Source organism: Salvelinus sp. IW2-2015, linkage group LG6.1, assembly GCF_002910315.2.
Source record: "Salvelinus sp. IW2-2015 linkage group LG6.1, ASM291031v2, whole genome shotgun sequence".
Classification (NCBI taxonomy): Eukaryota; Metazoa; Chordata; class Actinopteri; order Salmoniformes; family Salmonidae; genus Salvelinus; species Salvelinus sp. IW2-2015.
The window spans coordinates 24,992,379-25,013,099 of NC_036845.1; the positions used below are offsets into that span (position 1 = coordinate 24,992,379).

At 40.2% G+C, this 20,721-nt stretch overlaps 1 protein-coding gene across 4 annotated transcripts in view; it reads left to right on the forward strand.

Moving 5' to 3' along the window:
* Positions 1–20,721, forward strand: part of LOC111965341 (CRACD-like protein) — a 34,082-nt gene that overhangs the window by 4,169 nt on the left and 9,192 nt on the right. For 3 of the 4 annotated variants that reach the window (XM_023989461.2, XM_023989460.2, XM_023989459.1), the window contains 5 exons: positions 14,454–14,536; positions 16,412–16,583; positions 18,273–18,405; positions 19,179–19,331; positions 19,643–19,690. In XM_023989461.2, coding sequence (XP_023845229.1) covers positions 14,470–14,536; positions 16,412–16,583; positions 18,273–18,405; positions 19,179–19,331; positions 19,643–19,690 — 573 coding nt within the window. In that variant the 5' untranslated portion in view covers positions 14,454–14,469. Of the gene's footprint in view, positions 1–1,984; positions 2,048–14,453; positions 14,537–16,411; positions 16,584–18,272; positions 18,406–19,178; positions 19,332–19,642; positions 19,691–20,721 lie in introns of those variants that run through there. The other variant, XM_023989457.1, reaches the window with a different exon arrangement.

Genomic DNA, 20,721 nt, shown 5'->3' on the forward strand with positions numbered 1-20,721 from the left:
AGCCCATCCCTACTTAAGATAATGTAATCAATTCTTTAACCCAGTTGATGGTTTGCACTGGTTCCATAGACGGATAACTCTATTACAGGGCCAAACCAGCGCTGAGTGATTTGTTTTGCCCCATACAAAGTTTTGCAAAATAAAATAAAAATGGGACTTTTGGTCAGACTAAAATCACCAGGATTTTAGCAAAAAATCTGTTTCATTTAGGAAATCTGTTCAAGTTGTCTGACATAGGAATATCTGACTGACCCAAATAGAAACAATCATGTGTAGATTTGGTCTAGACCATCCAAGTTTGGTGATGGCGTGCATTATAATAATAGCCAAATTTGTAGAATAATACCTAAATATGCAAAGAATATTGCATTTTTCTACCTTGGTGTACCTCATTTGAGTATGTTACCATGTGTAAATCCACTTCCTGTAGTTCAATAACCAAAATATATATTTTTTTCAAACTCACTGTGGCATGTCAAAGCTGACACCCCAGACATCTTTGAATCTTAGTTTGGCGCATATAAACTGAGTGAGATTGGTAACAGAATTTCGGTACAAACTTTACATCTGCACAGTTCTTCCAGTAAATGTGTTTGTCAAATATTCAGTGTACATGCATTTGAAGTGAGAAATCTGAGACGCCGGGGCAATTCCACAGTAACGGAAAAGTAATCAATAAAAGGTTTCTAAATGGTCTACTCGTGAGGTTGTGCCGTCATGCTTTTGCATTATTTACAATTCACATAGGCCTACCTGCAGTGAGTACACCATTCATCTTGTATCCATCCCCATTTCCAAAGAGCTCCTCTTGTCCGGTTACCAAAGACTGCTCCGCCTAACATATTCAAATGATTCAGTCATGTAACACCACATCAACGGTAGGCCTAGGCTATATCTTGCTTATTGAGAACGTGCCTTGCAATGCAATTTACGGGAGTCTAGTATTTTCTTTTAGTTGCGGTGCGCTACGATTTGCCATTGCGTTAGGTTTGTTGAAGTTCCAGTGTAGTCAAACATGAATTTCCTGTGTTTTTATATATAAAATTTCCACATTGAGGTTTCGAGAAGTACTGTGACATGATAACCCTGGGCACAATGTCTATTCAGCTTTGGCTCAGCATAATTTCATTGCAATTATGTGGAAACAATGTTCCTTCAACCAGTGTATGCACAGTGGGAAAGCACTTTAAAGTGTGTTTCTGTTTGAATAGACAGCCTGAAATTTCTGCCTGTTTTGGCCAGCCTGGTGACATCACCGGTAAATTAGTTAATAGACMAATAAGAAAGTCCTAAACCTCTCTGCCAATAACAGCAAATTTTCAGTTTTGCCTTCCACTCCCAGACAGTCGTAGCAAAATTCTTGCTTGAGAAATTGCTCTTTGCGAAGCTCTTTTACTGTGATTGTTTTCAATAAAAAAAAATGTAAGATACTTAATTGTTACCCAGGAATGATTGGATATTGATTACTGCTGCATTGGACCTTTAAAATAGAGGCCTTTACTTCCTATTCCATAAATATTAGAAGTATCCTGGATGTTGACAAGAAAAGTCTCAAAGGACACTAAGGCTTCAATCGCACAATATGTTCAGCACAGCAAATGTGGATTTAGAGTCTGGATGTGAAAACCAGATGGCTTTCTACTGACTCTGCTGAAGAGTGTGTGTGAAAGTTATAATCAAGGTGTTGTCTGTCTCATAAACCTTGCTAGTTGCTATCCTCTAATCCTTGATTGCATAACATAGGTGACTCCTCACATCTGACTTTGAAATAGGGGATCTCCAGTACAAAAACAATACTCAAACCTGGCTGTGTCCTTATATGGAATTGGCAGACTCATCTGTTTAAATTCCCCATAACTGCCTGTGTTCAAATGCTTTTTCATCTAAGTAATGGTTTGTTTATCTAACAGTCTTGTTTCTATCATTTAATGCTGCTCCTTTCCACCATTTCTCTCTTTCTCTCTCCTCCCTTTCAACTCCCCCTGAAAAGTTAAAACATGAAACGGCGGACGTCATCGYTGCTGGCCAGTATTGGAGGCAGTCCAAGGTCAGTCCGTTAGCCCAGCTGAAACCTGCTGCCTCTGAACCATGCTGCCCCATTGAGTAGTTTGTGACGGGTTGGTCACGTGGTCAGACCCTGGGAGGTTATGGTCCATAGGCTAACTGTGACAACCCCAGGTGGCATATTCCCCCCAGAATGCAGTTCATAAGTACAACTAGTATGATTCGCTTTGGTCTACAGGTCCACACAGTCAATCTAATTTGTCCTGTAGTCTAAATCAACTGTGGGTGGTGTTTGTGTTGTAAATGTATGTGTCTTTGTGTTGGTGGTGGTTTTTGTCAGTCACATTGTCCACCTAGGTAATAATGCCTCTATCTTTTGAAGCTTTATTCATCTGTGAAGCAGCGATTGGGAACATTTCCTCAGAGTATGAGAGGAAATTAATAGGCAGTATCAGATGGGAGAGTAATGGTAAAGATGGCAGTTGTCCAGAGAAGTCAGGCTCATTAGATCAGATTTCTCTCTCTGCCTCTCTCTGCTCTCATGTGTTAAAGTCAACGACTGTGCTGCTTTTGTCGCCTGACGAACGCTGTGGAATTTTTCAACTGGCCGATTTCACACCAGCGGGAGCGGAAAATATTTTTGGTATCTCCGATTTGTTCTGGCAATTCTTACATATAAACTTCATTGGGAGGAAGGMTGTTTGACATGCTTTTTACATTTCTATCATTTTTTGTTGTTGGTGACAATCATGACGAATGAATCCTTTTTAGACCTATACATGTCTCCCGTAAGACCCTATAATCTGTGAACCGTACATGATACAGACAACATCTTGGTGTCAATATACTCCTTATAGTGTTCTCTCAAATATGCAGTATGTGGTGATTCTGCATCTTTTTAAATTCAACATTAATATCCAGGAAAGCCAGGTTTCCAAAAGCTGGGCCTAAAATAGTGTATAAGAGATCATACAAAATATTTTGTTGTGACTGTTAAAAATATTTGTTGGTCAAATTGAGAAATTGTGAGTAAACTCCAAGAAGAAACTGTATTATGAAGCCAAGATCAATAAGTACTCCAAGGAAAACCTTGGAGTACTTATTCATGCATGAAACAAATAATGAAAGAAATGCAATTAAATGGTAGAATTTTGTATGGGATAGGTGGACAAATGATTGTTATCGATCAATAATGACAAACCTCCTGGCATTGACAACTTAGATGGAAAGCTACTAAGGATGGTAGGAGTGGCTATAAAGTCTGTCATAATGTCATATATTTTGTGCCTAGGGGAAAGTGTTTGTACTCAGGTCTGGAGGAAAGCCAAAGTCATTCCACTACCCAAGAATGGTAAAGTGGCCTTTACTGGTTCTAACAGCTAATTATTCAACACTGTACGAGTCATCAACCACAGCTAGTGAATTCACTGCAACCCTAAACCAAAAAAGTTGCAGTCGGTTTTAGAATGGGTGGCCAGTTATAAACTGGTCCTGAACATCACTAAAATGAAGAGCATTGTATTTGGTACAAATCATTCCCCAAGTTCTAGACCCCAACTGAATCTGGTAATAAAAGGTGTGACTGTTGAGGAGACTAAATTACTTAACGTTACCTTCGATTGTAAACTGTCATGGTCAAAACGTATTGATTCAATGGTTGTAAAAGATGGGGCGAGGTCTGTCCGTGATAAAGAGATGTTATGCTTTTTTGACACCACACTCCACAAAGCAAGTCCTGCAGGCTCTAGTTTTATCTTAATAATTATTATCCAGTCATATGGTCAAGTGCTGCAAAGATTAACCTAGTTAAGCTGCGGCTGGCCTAGAACCGAGYGGCACATTTTATGATTTATTGTAATCAGAGGGCTAATATCCATAATATGCATGTCAGTCTCTCTTGGCTAAGAGTTGTGGAACGACTGACTGAGTCACTTGTTTTTTATAAGAAATGTTGGAAATTCCAAATTGTTTGCGTAGTCAATTTACACACAGCACTGACACGCATGCCACCAAGGGTCTTTTCACAGTCCCAGGTTCAGAACAAATCCAAAGAAACGTACAGTATTATACAGAGCCATGATTGAATGGAACTCCAATCTCATGTAGCGCATCAATGTGACCTACTTTTTGTGTGTATGTACAGTGCTTTCGGAAAGTATTCAGACCACTTGACTTTTTCCCAAGAAAATGTTGTGTTACAGCCTTATTCTAAAATGTATTTAAATTGGTTTTTCTCTCATCAATCTACTGTACACAATACCCCATAATGAAGAAGCAAAAACAGGTTTAGACATTTTTGCAAATGTATTGAAACCCTTTACTCAGTACTTTGAATCACCTTTGACAGCGATTACAGCCTCGAGTCTTCTTGGATGACACTACAAGCTTGGCACACCTGTATTTGGGGAGTTTCTCCCATTCTTCACTGCAGATCCACTCAAGCTCTGTCAGGTTGGATGGGGAATGTTGCTGCACAGCTATTTTCAGGTCTCTCCAGAGATATTCTGGCTGGGCCACTCAAGGACAGTCAGAGACTTGTCCCGATGCCACTCCTGCATTGTATTGGCTTTGGGCTTGGTTTTTGTCCTGTTGGAAGAATGAACCTTCACCCCTAGTCTGAGGTCCTGAGTGCTCTGGAGCAGGTTTTCATCAAGGATCTCTTTGTACTTTGCTCCGTTCATCTTTGCCTCAATCCTGACTAGTCTCCCTGCCGCTGAAAAACATCCCCACAGCATGATGCTGCCACCACCATGCTTCACCGAAGGAATGGTGCCAGGTTTCCTCCAGATGTRACGCTTTTGCATTCAGGCCAGTTCAATCTTGGTTTCATCAGACCAGATAATCTTGTTTCTCATGCTCAGTCTTTAGGTGCCTTTTGGCGAACTCCATGCAGGCTGTCATGTGCTTTTTTACTGAGGAGTGGCTTCTGTCTGGCCACTCTACCATAAAGGCCTGCTTGGGAGTGCTGCAGAGATGGATGTCCTTCTGGACGGTTCTCCCATCTTCACAAAAACTCTGGAGCTTTGTCAGTGACCATCAGGTTCTTGTTCACCTCCCTGACCAAGGACCTTCTCCCCCGATTTGCTCAGTTTGGCCAGCTCTAGGAAGAGTCTTGGTGGTTCCAAACTTCTTCCATTTTAAGAATGATGGAGGCCACTGTTCTTGGAGACCTTCAATGCTGCAGAAATGTTTTGAGGATTGTGTCAAGGCACATATGTCTCGGAGCTTCACGGATAATTCCTTCAACCGCATGGCTTGGTTTTTGCTCTGACATGCATTGCCTTTCCAAATCATGTCCAATCACTTGAATTTGCCACAGGTGGACTCCAACCAAGTTGTAGAAACAGCTCAAGGATGATCAATGGAAACCAGATGCACTTGAGCTCCATTTCGAGTCTTGTAGCAAAGAGTCTGATTACTTATGTAAATAAGGTATCTTTTTATTTTTAAGAAATTTGGAAATCTGTATAAGCTTTGTCTTTATGGGGTACTGTGTAGAGATTGAGGAAAATGTGTAAAATTATAAATTTYCCTCAATTTGAGAATAAGGCTTAAYGTAAGAGAATGTGGAAAAAGTGAAGGGGTCTGAGTACTTTCCGACTGCCTCCATCAGTTACACATACAGTGCACACGCACGCTACATGTTTTGAAATGTATGTAAATTGTAAAGCCTTTTGTCTGTAATGTCTTTCGTTATGTGTCGAACCCCAGTAAGACTAACTGTCGCTAATGTGGATCCTATGAAATTAAAAGTATCTCAACTAACCTTTTTTTGAATTTGCTTAACTTCCAGAGTGGCCTCTCTGGTACTTTTTAATGATATGACCCATTTTATACATAGAAATTAACCAAACACAGCTTTACTTTAGGATTACACATTCAGCAAAGGGAGTTCCCTTTGAATCAATTTCCCATTCACTGTGTTGGTGGTGCTCATAAAATGTATCAAATTTAGAATTAGCATAGAGCCTACTCTGGAAGTGTGTTTTACTAGTATATTGTTCCAAACAATATTTCTTAAAATGATCCAAATCAAAACGGGTAGTATTGAGATATTAATATCTTTAATGTTGAATAAATGTATTTCAGAGTCAAGACATAGTGTATATTTTAGAGCACCCAATAAGGAGTATAATGACACCAAGATGTTGCCTGTCATGTACAGTTCATGGATTACATGGTCTTACAAGAGGCTTATTGGTTTAAAAAGGGTCTATAATGGCCACTTTCATCATGATTTTCAAAAATAAAATAAAAATGTAAAAAGATTGTTAAACAGGCTTCCTCCCAATGACGTTCCTATGTGAGAATTGCCAGAAAAATCTGAGATGCCCAAAATATTTTCTGTTCCCGCTGGTGTGGAATCTCTAACTCGAATATTGTAGCTTCAGTTGAGAAACCAAGGACTTGACAGTTTACTTTCTCAGACAATGTTGTCTAGTAGTAACTTTAGCTAGTTTTCTGTTTTGCTATTAGCATTCCCAAAGGAACGAGGAAGCCTTAATGTATGTTCATAAATGTAAAGGTGTTAAAGTTGTTGAAATAAACAACTCAAACTAATGTAACCAAATGCTTGTTGTGACATCTAGCTCTGTCTGGAGTTCTGCATATGATATTCTTACAAAATAACTTGGGTAATGAAGTTGCCATGTTTATTGAAAATATCAGATTCAAAAGTACTTGGAATTCAGTAACAGCAGACACACATACTGTAAGCTGCTGCGAGCATCCTGTCACACCAGGAAGTGGAGTACAGTACACACTGCAGCTGCTTATTCCCATGAGACAGTACTGCCTCTGGATTTTCTCAGCATGATTTATAGTTGGGTGCTTGATGTTTAAGCATAAAAACAGTTTAAAAATAATAGTGGTGATATTAAGTCTGAATATTTCAAATGTATGGTTGATTTATGAACCGTTTTATACATTTGAGCCTTAAATTTGTCTTACTTTTATGCTTAAAATATAAACTATGTAATTTGTATGAGCAATTGCTTGTCATCTCACACTGTATTACCTTGTGGAAATTCTGTAAAATAAGGCAAAGTCAAATTGGGGATGGGTTACATTTTAATTTGGACAAACTTTACAAATCTGCTCATGGGGCATGCTGAGATCGCATGCCACATGTTCCATTATGATTTATGTTTCTCCATTCTACAATTTCTAATGTCACACCAAAGGACATGATGTCTTAACATAGCACGAAAGAAAAGAAGCAGTCCGATTTTATTATTTTAAAGTATATTTTGTCAAATACACACTGTTATAGAACATCAAATACTTCAAATAAAACACACACAAAAGAACATTAAGCAACATTGTGCTGTAAAATGTCAAAGCTCACTTGGGCCCCCGAGTGGCCAGCGGTCTAAGGCACTGCATCTGTGCTAAGAGGAGTCCCTGGTTCGAATCCAGGCTGCATCACATCCAGCAGTGATTGAGAGCCCCATAGGGCGGCGCACAGCGTCAGCCAGGGTAGGCCGTTATTGTAAATAAGAATGTGTTCTTAACTGACTTGCCTAGTTTAAATAAAAATAGGTTTGAAGTGAAGAAAATTCTGGTGTTCAATCACCTGACAACAATGCTTAAAAAGTGAACATGTAAATCATTCTAATGCTCTTTTTTTTTCTTTTTTTTATGAATTTATTCATGAAATAACATTTTACTGAAGTAAGTTAAGCAGTTCTAAACCTTTTTCTCCATTTCTCCCAAAGCTTTTCTCTTTGTGATGGTCGCAAAGACTTCATTCTAAGTCTTTCCATTTCCCCAATGGATTTCTGCTTTTGATATCTATAAGAAAAAATAAATAAAATTACAATCTCAAAAGTAGGCCTAATACTCAATTAGGATCAGGGGTGAAAGATTTCATTTCTTCCCATTACGGGGACCTCCTATGTGTGCAATTGTTTTTATGGGCATAATCATAGAATTACACAGAATCCCTAATGATTTAATAGGATGTCTATGGGCCTAATAGTAAGATGTCTTAACTTTTAAAATGTACTAGCATACTTAAAAAAAAATTGTTGCATTAACACAACCAGTCATGATGTTATCTGTTTGTCAAACAATTACTTCAAAAGGCTGTACTGTAGGCTACCTGTGCACATTACTCGGGGACGGCGCAAAGTCGGCTGTTGCAGAAATAAAATGGTTTTAAGCCCAATTTACAGTGCATTYGGAAAGTATTACATTGTTACGTTACAGCCTTATTCTAAAATGGAGTCAATAAAAAAAAATCYCTCAATCTACACAATATCCCATAACGATGGGAAAACTGGTTTAGATTTTTCAGACGTTTTAAAAATATAAAACAAACCTTATTTACATAAGTATTCAGACCCTTAGCTATGAGACCACAAAATTGAGCTCCGGTGCATCCTGTTTCCATTGATTATCCTTGATGTTTCTACAACTTCATTGGAGTTAACCTGTGGTAAATTCAATTGATTGGACATGATTTGCATGTCAGAGCAGAAACCAAGTCATGAGGTTGAAGGAGTTGTCTGTAGAGCTCGGAGACAGGATTGTGGATTGCCAAAAGGTACTTAAAGGACTCTTAGACCATCAGAAACAAGATTCTCTGGTCTGATGAAACCAAGATTGAACTCTTTGGCCAGAATGCCAAGTGTCACATCTGGAGGAAACCAGGCACCGCTCATCACCTGGCCAATACCATCCCTATGGTGATGCATGGTGGGGGTAGTGTCATGCTGTGGGAATGTTTTTCAGCGGCAGGGACTGTGAGACTAGTCAGGATCGAGAGAAAGATGAATGGAGCAAAGTACAGGGAGATCCTTGAMGAAAAGCGTTCTGCAGCAGGTTAGGACCTCAGACTGGGGTGAAGGTTCACCTTCCAACAGGACAACGACCTTACGCACACAGTCAAGACATTGCAGGAGGGTCTTCGGGACAAGTCAATGTTCTTGAGTGGCCCAGCCAGAGCCTGGACTTGAACCTGATCGAATATCTCTGGCGAGACCTGAAAATAGCTGTGCAGCGACGCTCCCTATTCCACCTGACAGAGCTTGAGAGGATCTGCCGAGAAGAATAGGAGAAACTCCCCAAATACAGGTGTGCCAAGCTTGTAGTGTAATACCCAAGAAGACTCGAGGCTGTAATCGCTGCCAATGGCGCTTTAACAAAGTATTGAGTAAAGGATCTGAATACTTATGTAAATGTGATAACCCTTTGTCATTATGGGGTATTGTGTGTAGATTTCTGACGGGGAAAACGGTTTAATCAATTTTAGAATATGGCTGTAACAATGTAGAAAAAGTGAAGCCGTCTGAATAGTTTCTGAATGCACTAGATATTTTTCTGCTCATAATTACTGACATTTAGTAGGCTATTTTATTAATCAACTTGGCTCTGATTATAGGTTCTCTTCTGTCATTACTTGATGCTTGTCTAGAATACTAAATAAAGCCTTGCTCACCAGAATGTCATAAATCGATAGATTGATCAATGCATCATCAACAATCTAGTTGACATCGGTAAAGTTCTCTTTAATATTTCTGCTTCTTTCACAGAGCAAGAACATTTGGTGACCAGGGAGATTTCCAAATGAGTTTAACCGGTTTTAAGGAAATGAAAAGCTGTGGAAGTAGATCCAACATGTTTCTGATAGTATTTCAGTTTGTCTAGAATGCTTTTTTTTGTGGTTAAATGAAATACTGTCAGCTTTTATGTCGCTGAAGAAATTGCATGTTTATTCTACACAATTGTCCTTACGCGCACCTTCGTTCTCTCAATATGCTGAAAGAAATCATTAATATTTCTCCACATCTGTTAGCGAGACAATTAACATTTGGTCTATAATTTTACTGCGAGGAACACTTAATTCTGCAGCGGTTAATAGCATAATAGGCTACATGTAAGGCCTACTTTCAGTGTCCAGACTTCAGTTAATATTCCAACTATTAGGCTACTCCATTCTAAAATAATTACGGCATCCATACAGTGCCATTTTATAAATGCAAAAAGACGTTACTTACAAAACACCAGAAAGTGTTATGAATGACATTTGTTGTCATTCATTAGGCCTACCCAAGTCTTGTAACCTGAATTGATGCGTATACTGCTGTCCGTGTGCGTTTCGGTCTCGGCCACTCATCGCTGCAATGGCAATTTGTTTTATCATTGAACCACACCACATTTGAGTTTTGTTCGCAAATTTTTCTTGCGACTGACATGCGGGAATGATAGCGTTCCTACCGGACCGTTCCGACTTACTTTCACCACTGATTAGGACTATGTTAAAATCTCAAGCTTTTTTTATATTTTCTGTTTACTTTCTGCGTCTCAGGACATCTCTTTTCTCAGCATTTCTCTCCATGTTTTCTCTACCACTCCATCTCGTCTTAAGCAGACAGACTTGTTTTCTTTTTGCCTGTTATCTAACAATGTACCCAGGATCTTGATTTGTACTGAACAAAAATATTAATGCAACATGTAAAATGTTGGGCCCATATTGCATGAACTGAAATGAAAGATCCCAGAAACGTTCCATATGCACAAAAAGCTTCTCAAATTTTGTGCACAAATTTGTTTGCATCCCTGTTAGTGAGCGTTTCTCCTTTGCCAATAATCTGCCCACCTGATAGGTGTGGCATATTAAACAGCATGATCATTACACAGGTGCACCTTGTGTTGGGGGCAAAAGGCCACCCTAAAATATGCTCTTTTTTTTTGCCACAGATGTCAAGTTTTGAGTGTGCAATTGGCATGCTGACTGCAGGAATGTCCACCAGAGCTGTTGCCAGAAAGGAATGGTAATTTCTCTACCATAAGCCACCTTCAACATAGTTTTTGAGAATTTGGCAGTACCTCCCACCGGCCTCACAACCACAGACCACATGTATGGCATCGTGTGGGTGAGCGGTTTGTCAATTTTGTGAATGAAGTGCCCCATGGTGGCGGGGTTATGGTATGTGCAGGCATAGGCTACGGACAACAAACACATGCATTTTATTGATGGCTGTTACGTACGCCTCTTGGAGGGAACGCAACACCCTGTTACAACTTTCTGTGGAGTGAAAAAAGGTGTGCGGGTAAGGATGACCGAGGCAGAGTGTACCATTTACAGGAAATTTATTCTTCCACCTTGTGAAGGAAAAGGAGCTGGACAGAAGCAAAGAAAGTCAAAGTTCCCCCAATCCTACCTTACCTGCTTACCCACTGGTTACTTTTCTTAGCACCACCTGGCGCGCTAACCAAAATACAGGGGGTGGTCCGCCCAGGTCTTACCTATTGTGCATAGACATAGTAAATAATACGGGTATATGTTCGCAGGCCTCTTGCCTAAACACCCCCAAGGTGCCCCCCGGGAACAAATCAAATTTAGTGAACAATTTGAATAAACCAAAACACTAGGTATTATGGTATACACATACCTGTACATGAGCAGCTACAAAACACTTTCTAACCAACACAGCACATACAAAGAAGCTCTCTCTCCTAACAAAGGAACACTGGCTTTTCAAGCTGCAAGAGGAGTCGGTAATTGCACAGCTGTATCCCCTGACAAGAGGGTTGGGTCAGAGCGCCAATTAGTGATGGGTTGACCAATCAGCTGCTTTGGAAACCATTTCCTGAAACACATATACATACAAACCCACAACACAAACTGGGGAACCTAACGATGGCAATTTGAATGAATAAATAACATTTTGAAAAAATAACATTTACAATACATTCACAGATGTCACAACACACTGTGCCCTCAGGCCCCTACTCCACCACTACCACACATCTACAGTACTAAATCTGTGTGTGTGCATGTGCCTATGTTTGTTGCTTCACAGTCCCTACTGTTTTTTATTTTTCTGTTTTTTWAAATCTTAAGTTTACTGCTTGCATCAGTTACTTGATGTGAAATAGAGTTCCATGTAGTTATGGCTCTATGTAGTACTGTGTGCCTCCCATAGTCTGTTCTGGACTTGGACTGTGAAGAGACCTCTTGTGACTTGTAGGGTATGCATGGGTGTCCAATCTGTTTGCCAGTAGTTAAAACAGACAGCTTGGTGCATTCATGTCAATACCGCTCATAAATACAAGTAGTGATGAAGTCCATCTCTCCTCCACTTTGAGCCAGGATGGATTGACATGCATATTATTAATATTAGCTCTGTTTACATCAAAGGGACAGCTGTGCTGCCCTGTTCTGAGCCAATTGCAATTTTCCTAAGCCCTTTTTTGTGGCACCTGACCACACGACTGAACAGTAGTCAAGGTGTGACAACTAGGGGCTGTAGGACCTGCCTTGTTGATAGTGTTGTTAAGAAGGCAAAGCAGTGCTTTATTATGGACATACTGCTCCCCATCTTAGCTACTGGGCTCCCGAGTGGCACAGCAGTCTAAGGCACTGCATCTCAGTGCAAGAGGTGTCACTACAGTCCCTGGTTCGAATCCAGGCTGTATCACATCTGGCCGTGATTGGGTGGCACACAATTGGCCCAGCGTCGTCACTAAATAAGAATTTGTTCTTAACTGACTTGACTAGTTAAATAAAGGTTACGTATAAAAAAAATAATAATACTGTTGTATCAACATGTTTTGACCATGACAGTTTACAATCTAGGGTTACTCCAAGCAGTGAGGTTTAGTGAGTTTTTTATTTTTTATTTTTTTGCACTGCATCACATGTATGGTCAGATACTGACTGGTTTTCTGATCAATTCCCCTACCTTTCTTTTAAGGTATCTGTGACCAACAGATGCATATCTGTATTCCCGGTCATGTGAAATCCATAGATTAGGGCCTAATTAATTTATTTCAATTGTCTGATTTCCTTATGAACTGTAATTCGGTAAAATCTTTGAAATTGTTCCATACTGAGTTCATATTTTTTGACCGTGTCATTTTTGTGTCACACCAGCGGACATAACGTCACACCAGAGGATGTTTCATGCAGTTTGGGCAATCTGGGGCCTCGGAGTTTAGCTAGCATTCTACTACTGTACCCACTAAAATATGTTCACATTATGTCATACAGATTTAATGATTTCAAGCATTTTCATGTAAAAGGTGTTGCACCAAATGAAAATAAAATGGCCACTAATGTGGGAGGATCAAAAGTCCTAAATATTGATACATTCATAATCAAAAACTCACCCTCCGAGCATGCCATGTGCAGAAGACATGACTGGAGCACTTCCTGTTTGGGCAAGGATCCTCCAACCGCAATGGTTTCCAGATAATAGCTCGTTTTAATATCAATATTGCGCCACACCGGTGGACATAACTTTTTTTATTTTTTATAATCAACGACATTTGTTCAGAGAAAATTAAGTATGGATGGACTTAGGAAATATTCTCACGAATAGACATCTGTGTTAACATGCTACATATTGGAATAGAAGGGTTTTCTTCTTTAATTTATATTTGAATCTTATAAAACACTTCACATTTAGTTAAAGTACATTATAAAAATGTTATTAATGGTATGAGTCTGTAGATCCAAACAAAGCAGTGTATTCATAATCATACAATAGAGTTTTCATAAATGAAAGTAAGTTATTCATGTTTTTGGCACAATAAAGTGAAAAAAAGCAGTGGCACGTCAACCACCAATTTATTCTGACTGCCTCAGGTATTTGTACTATGCAGCTGAGTGTGATTGAAAGGGTTAGTATTGTAACTTCTCTCCCTTTCGTTCCCTCTGATATTCCTTGTTTTTAATAATCATCGCATCCAGACTTAAGTTAATGTGGAAATTAACAAGTTACTCATAAGTAAATGCATTTGAAGACCTTTATTAAGACTGCCCCCGAGCCAGGGATATTGATTTGCACAAAGCATAGCCATTCTCATAAGCTCTAACCCCTCATCATGCCCTTTAATAAAGTTGGCAGGAAATCATACATGCCGAAGATGTAATTGCATTTGAATCATCTTTATTAATGGAGTAACTAGTTTAGCATGTGTGGTCGCATTCCAAATTGCCTCAACATCCTGTTTAGTCATTCGGTGGGGCCAGGGGCTGGGACTGGCTGTCACTGACCCTCTGACTTCCTGCTGCTGGGTCGGCGTGGTGCGTCTGAGGCTGTTCTGCTGGGTGCTCAAGACCAGAGCTATCTCCAGCCTCCAGACAGGCCCCTCCAGTAATCTGCCCCAGCCAGGCACATGCTGCTTATCTCAGCCTCTTCCTGTGCCACGGCTGGGCGGTGGCATGTAGGGCGTTGTGGTAGAGAGAGACTGGTAGCCCCTCCCTGATCTCTCCTCAAATGGAGAGCAGGGTTATGAAAATGGTTGTTACCATCGACGGAGATTCACACAGCTGAGTTACAGTAAATTGGGATGAATAAAATGCAGTGCCTGATTTGAATCTCTGTGTTATTGTAGTCAGTCCATATAGACAATGGTCTTATTTATTAGTTTCTCAAATCCCTGGAAGGCTTCCCTCTGTATTATAGTAAATGCCTGTCTCTCCCTCTACCTCACAGCAGTGACTGCAGCATCATGGCCTCTGGACCATCAGATGTGATGACCAACCAGGATCCTGCAGACCCCACAGAAGAGTGCACAGGTAAACTCACACTTTAACTGGCTTTGATAGCCCTTTAAATGGGCTCTTCACTATTATCTTGTCATTGGTAAATAGCACTACCACAGACAGAGTTTCCTATGACTGCATTACGGCAGATCTGATCAGATTTACAGTATCTAGTCTGTAGGGAGGGAATGGCAAAACTACTCCTTGTCCACACAGTTTACATATATCCTCAGAGGCATAGATCCATGTCTGAGAAGCCTTGGGGTTCATTGTAAGTTGAAGTGATAAAATTATCATTGTGAGAATGCCTCCACATGATCCATGCAAAGGTATTAGTGTTTCGTCTAGATCCGTGTGCTGTTAGCTCTCTCAGAAAGCATTGGCCTTCAAGGAGGATCAGGCCAAGCTTAAGAAAGCGATATTATTACAGTTGTATTGGCAGGAAATGAAGTAAAATATAATACATCTCACCACCCCTAAAGAACATATTTTTACAATGTCCATCCGCCAACCCTTCAACCCTACTGTGATGTGCTCTGGGAACGAGGAAGTCAGGGACTGCAAGGTCAGGCTCGGCCCCGTCTCTGGAGGGCTAGCCGGGATGTGGATTAGCCCTTTCCTTCAGGAATAGGTCACACTGACAATCTCCTCTATTGGGTTGAACTTCTAAAGCGGAGGGCGAAGTCCATTAAAGTAAATCATTTGTCAATGGCTGGAGGTGTGCCGGCCAGGCGGCGTGCCAGGGGATAATGTGGCGTACCCTGATAGTCAGGGGGAGGGGGTTAAGCTGCAGTCAAGATAGAAGCCCTGTGTGTAATATGTCTGTGGAATTAGAGGGATCTTGCCCATGCCTCTTCCCAGGGTTACAGTTTGTAATAGAATTAACATCAACTCAAGGAGAGTAATTTGTTAGGTACGGCAGTGCCCACTAGATCAATGAGAATATTTTGTGGGAGAGTTTCTTGTGTCTGACTGTTTAATTTATGTTTCCCATCTAAGCCCAAATATGGCCTGTTGGTTAAAAAAAATATATATATATCTTGGTGTCAGCTTACATGTTCAGCTACTATATACATTCATAAATCTGTAGTAGTCCCCCTCCTACTGGAATTGAGTTTTCCCTTGATTTGTTGACTTCCGCCATACTGAATGGCCCAATTTCAAAGTGTGTGTGATAATGCCAGCTCAAGGCCTTGTCTGTAATTGGATCTCAAGTGTTTTCCAGAGCATGTGAGCCACAGGATTGTGTGGCTTTATATATACATATAAATATAGTCACTACTACCAACATTCACTTCTCCAAGGCAGTGCTTGCTCTTTAATCAGACAATTGCATTCCTGGCTGCTAAAGGTCTCCATCCTAGGATTGTTCATGTTGTAGTCATCCCCTCTCAAATATTGGCAACATTTGTATGGATCCAACTAACTTGACCTTCTCTTTGATAATTGGCCTTTCTGCTGCACTGTTTCACCTTCTGCTGCTATTTTGGCGTAATGTCATATTGTTTCTAAAATAGTGTCTGTGTTGTATTATGATTTTGCACCTCAGCAAACAGTTAAGATCTCTGCCTTGTATTATTCTCAAGATTTGGGGTAGGGGACAGAGTTTTTAGTTTAAAAGAGGTGTTGACATTTTAAACTGTGGTGGTAAATTTAAATTGAAGTGTTTTACTACCCCTCTCACTTGGTAATGCAACAGTACATGGGTTTTTGACCAACACATGGTAAATTTACTCTCACTTTACTTGAGCTCACATGAGGGAGTAGATGTTCGTTTTAAAAGCTTTCATTAGGTAGTCTTTGTTTGGTAGTGAAAAGACAAATGGTTAGGGAATAGCTCCCATTGTAAACTGGAGCTGTTTAACCTCTGTAATGCTTTAACCATGATGTTATCTATCTCCATTGTAGGCAAGAAGAAGTCCAAGTTCCAGACTTTCAAGAAGTTTTTTGCTAAGAAGAAGAGAAAAGAGGCTGCCACTCCTGCCGGGGACAATGGGTTGAAGTCTAGCCAGTCCAGTGACAATGTCAATGCCCCTGAACCAGCATTCCTCATTCGGTCTGAGAAAGACGAGGGCTCTGGGTAAGATTATATTCTTCTCACAGGTATCTTTTGGTCATCACTATGGCAACAGCCTTCATGAACAATAAACACAATATTTGCATCTTACAGATTAATGAGAAAATACAAGCAATTTCATCCTTAACAAAGAACAAATGTGTCACTGAATTTCTCCTCTGTATGTTTACAACATTAAAGGCACATATTTGTCCTAATATAGAGTGGACCRCTGGGAATTAACGTTCTGCCTACCACTTAGTCACCTGAATAATAAATCAAGTCTTGTCCGCTAATTTTAGAGTTTAGTGAATTTTACTTCATTAAACATGCAGCCTCATAGGCTACCTGCTGCAGATCTTCCCCAGAGACATGGATCGAGTCCTAAATGGCTCCCTATTCAGTGCACTACTTTTGATCAGGATCATAGTGTTCTGTTTCAAAAGTAGTGCACCATATAGGTAGTAGGGTTCCATTTGGGACATTACCAGAGCTAGTGACTTGTCATTACTGCTCCTTTAGGTTTTTCTACAAATGTTATTAGATTTATTCCTACATGATTGGATGGATGACCCAGTCATGGCCTGACTGCTACTTAGGGTAGAGCTCTGGGGCCTAATTTATAACCTCTGTGTAAGTTTCACACTAAATGTCTGTCTGCCATTTCTGAAAAGACCTCATACGTCAAAAAATATTGATCACGCCATACATCCGCGYGTTTCCTGTTATAAATCAGACCTGTCGTAAACTATGTGCATTGAACAAGCATATTAGTTCCACCTGGAAAACGCTCATGTGACCTTATTTATGGTGACAATAACGGCCTTATTTGCAGTTTGAGTTGACACTTTTGGAAATAGGCCACAGCATTTAGCGTGTGTTGCCAGAATATTTAGCAGTGACTGACTATCGCTGTAGTATTCAGCAAAGGTCTGTGACTTTCTGAAATAAAAAATCTATGACAAATTTGTTTGCTGAACATTTTTATTGAACAATGTTTTGCATTGACCATTTCCCCCAACCTAACTATGCGGCACTGCCCTTGAATTCTGAAACATTGTCTAGGCCTATTCGAGGCATTTCAAATTGCATGGTGAACTGTCTGTTCTACCGTAGGCAGCTTCTTTTTTACGTTCTATTGTAGCCAACTAATGTAGCCAACATAAGCTATTTCAGTTATCTATTTACTACTGTGAAGTAGTTACAATTCATCCCATCTCTCATTTTAAATTGGATCTTYATTTGTTGTATTAGCTTCTTCGGGAGTATGAAACCATTTCAGTCAGAAAAGGTGAGGAACTTATTCTGCATTGATCATGGAAATAAGATAATCAGGAAACATATTATTTTTATTGCAAAGATAAAATAAATAGATTTTTGCTCTTCTCACTAACAGCAAATAACTGCATCATGTCTTTTGGATTTTATGAATAAGCATGTCATTTCCCCCATTTCCCCAAAATACTTCTTGCCTGCTTGCAAGGCAGTGCTTCAACTATCAGAAATTGTGTGCACATATGGTCTAAAGTGTGTGGGAAGTTAAGCATGTTCTCACATMAAGTATTTTTTTTAAATATATATATGYCAACTTTAGCGTGAACAGGTGCCGCACGTTTTGTGGTAGTGTTTGTAAATGAGGCCCCAAATGGTCTGATTTGTCATTTAACATGAAATCTCATACTCAAATGTTCTATTTCTTTTTTTTTTTGCAAGGTCAAAAATCTACATGGGAAATAAGGCTCTGTCACATGACAGTGTCTTTGTCTCCGATTTGCCCCTGTCAGAGGTAAACGAGGATATGGGAGCCTTTCAGGACAGCATCCATGGAAAAGTCAAGTGTCTACAGGTGGGTAGTTAAGCCTGTGTTCCAAACTTGGACTGGCTGTAATTCTGGCTGTTGTACCTATAGTCCTATCATACACCCACAACAAGTGAAAACAATGTGGCTCATGTTAGTATCTGATATTCAGCTCTCTTAAATCGGTATTAGCTTTGGCACTCTGTCCGTAGAACCTGGGTATAAAATTAGCCAGTCTGGTCATAAGCCGGGTAGACTGGGCGCTAGCTGGCTAAGGCTCATCCTTAGGTCTTACTACCTGGAGTAATCTGGGCAGACTCCCACAAAGGGCCGGAGTGTACGCGCAGGCTAATGCATACAGAGGTCTGATGCACAACAGTGTTGACTAGGCACAACAACATGCTAAAATGGAGGAGAGAACAGAACAGAGACTTGGCTGGTGGTGTTCCGTCTATAATAAGTCCATTTGGAGAAGGATAGGGATTCTAATACCTTTTGTTGGAAGGAGACAGACTTGAGACTGTGTCCTTGAGAGCAGCTGAGCTCATTCAGATACACACACTGAATGGACACTATCTGTGATATTGCTTTCTTTCACCACGCAAAGTCTGTTTTTCAGCTAGAATGGACCTATTGTTGCTGAACTCACTTTCACTTATCATTCTACTTTGACGAGTTCTCAACCACTAGCTCTCAGAACATGTGATCTGAAAGCGAAAAAAAACTCTTAGTACACTGTTGCTGCACACGAGTCATATTTGTAAAAGAGTTTTACATTAATACATTGCAAAATCAAGGTTGATAAATATGTTGTCCTGCAGCTCCAGCTGAAACAGGCCATCAGGCTAGGCTCTCCTCCGTCTCCGTGTGTGAAGGGGGATGACGCAGGGACTCTGTCTGAGGATGATGGCCTTCCCTGCAGCCCACCAGAGTACTCCACCCTGCACGCCGTCCTGGCTGGGGTGTCCCACAGGGTACGCATCATTATGCAGTGGGGACTGGCATAGTGTTCATGGGGTCAACTTCATTCATTGGACCAGATTAGCTACATAGCTAGTTCTGGTCTTCAGGACCTATTATAATTGTGTGGCATGTACTATGTGACTGCAGTCACATGATACCTGTCACATACAATACCTGCACATACCACACATTCATGTTTCATGAAAGCTACCGTGAGGATGACTCTGCACTCATGCTTACGTCTACAGATCTATTACTGTCTATCACCCTTTAAYAACTACATTGTCACTCATTCTGTCTCACTCCTTCCAAACTGGTACAGAGGAACAGCTCCCTGAGTCTGGAGGGAACAGACAGCGATGAAGACCAGGTAATAACCTGTTTTCCATGCTATTTTGTTAATATAGTCATGTGCTTCCTATTCAGTGGACACAGTGAATGATCCTGTTGTCATTTGACCATCATGACCAATCAGAATGCATCATTAGCCCAAAGAGGCAGAGAGGAGGCTCCTCTATCGTATGATGTGGAAGAAATGGATCAAGATGAGTGGGTTGTGTTGTCATTTGATTTTAAGAAGAATAAATGTTCCCAAGGTGTATTACACGAGTTGATGTCTTGGAGTACATCTGTCTTGATGAAGTRTAAAGATGTGTGTCTTCTGATGAAGCTTGTACTCTTCAAAAAAATGAAAGCTTCTGTGTCAGATGCAGTGTTAAGCAATAGGAGTGAGTCAGGATGGAGGCATTGTTGAGCTTCATACGTCAATGATATGTATACCATATGCGACTGAGGCTCAGAGCAGCTACATGCGTTGTGTTGGCCATATTTACACCATACATGTACACAGTGGTTTGTTTAGAATTTAGAATCCTTAGATACTGCTCTTTTCTGCGTCTCTGTCTGTATGATTTGGCAAAAGTCTCATGATCAAATGTAATTACTGCAACTTATTCTTGAGTTAATGTAAACAAGACAGTCAGTGGAATAATGCTGTGTGAAGTGTATCTGCCTCAGCATGTATGTTGGTGTTATTATCGCAGCTGGCACGCTCACACTCGACATAATGGGACCGTTGGAATGAATAGACACTTGGCTAGTTTCTATGAATGCTGATTGAATCTTTTAAGCTTTTCTCAATTGAATTTGATTGAAAGGAATCTGCCAAGGGACTCCAAATAATCGTCTAAAGTTGTGAAAGGAATGTCCTAAAAAAGGAAAACCACAATTGTCATTTGATTGACTTAAAAAAGGCTTACACAGCCTTCCGATGGCACGTTCAATAGTAGCTTCTATTGTTTTTGTATATACGGGAGTATACMATTTTTTTTCTTCTCTTGAGCTATATTTTCCACTTAGCCGGGAGTTTAAAAAAGGGTCAGAATAAAATGGAAAACCTGC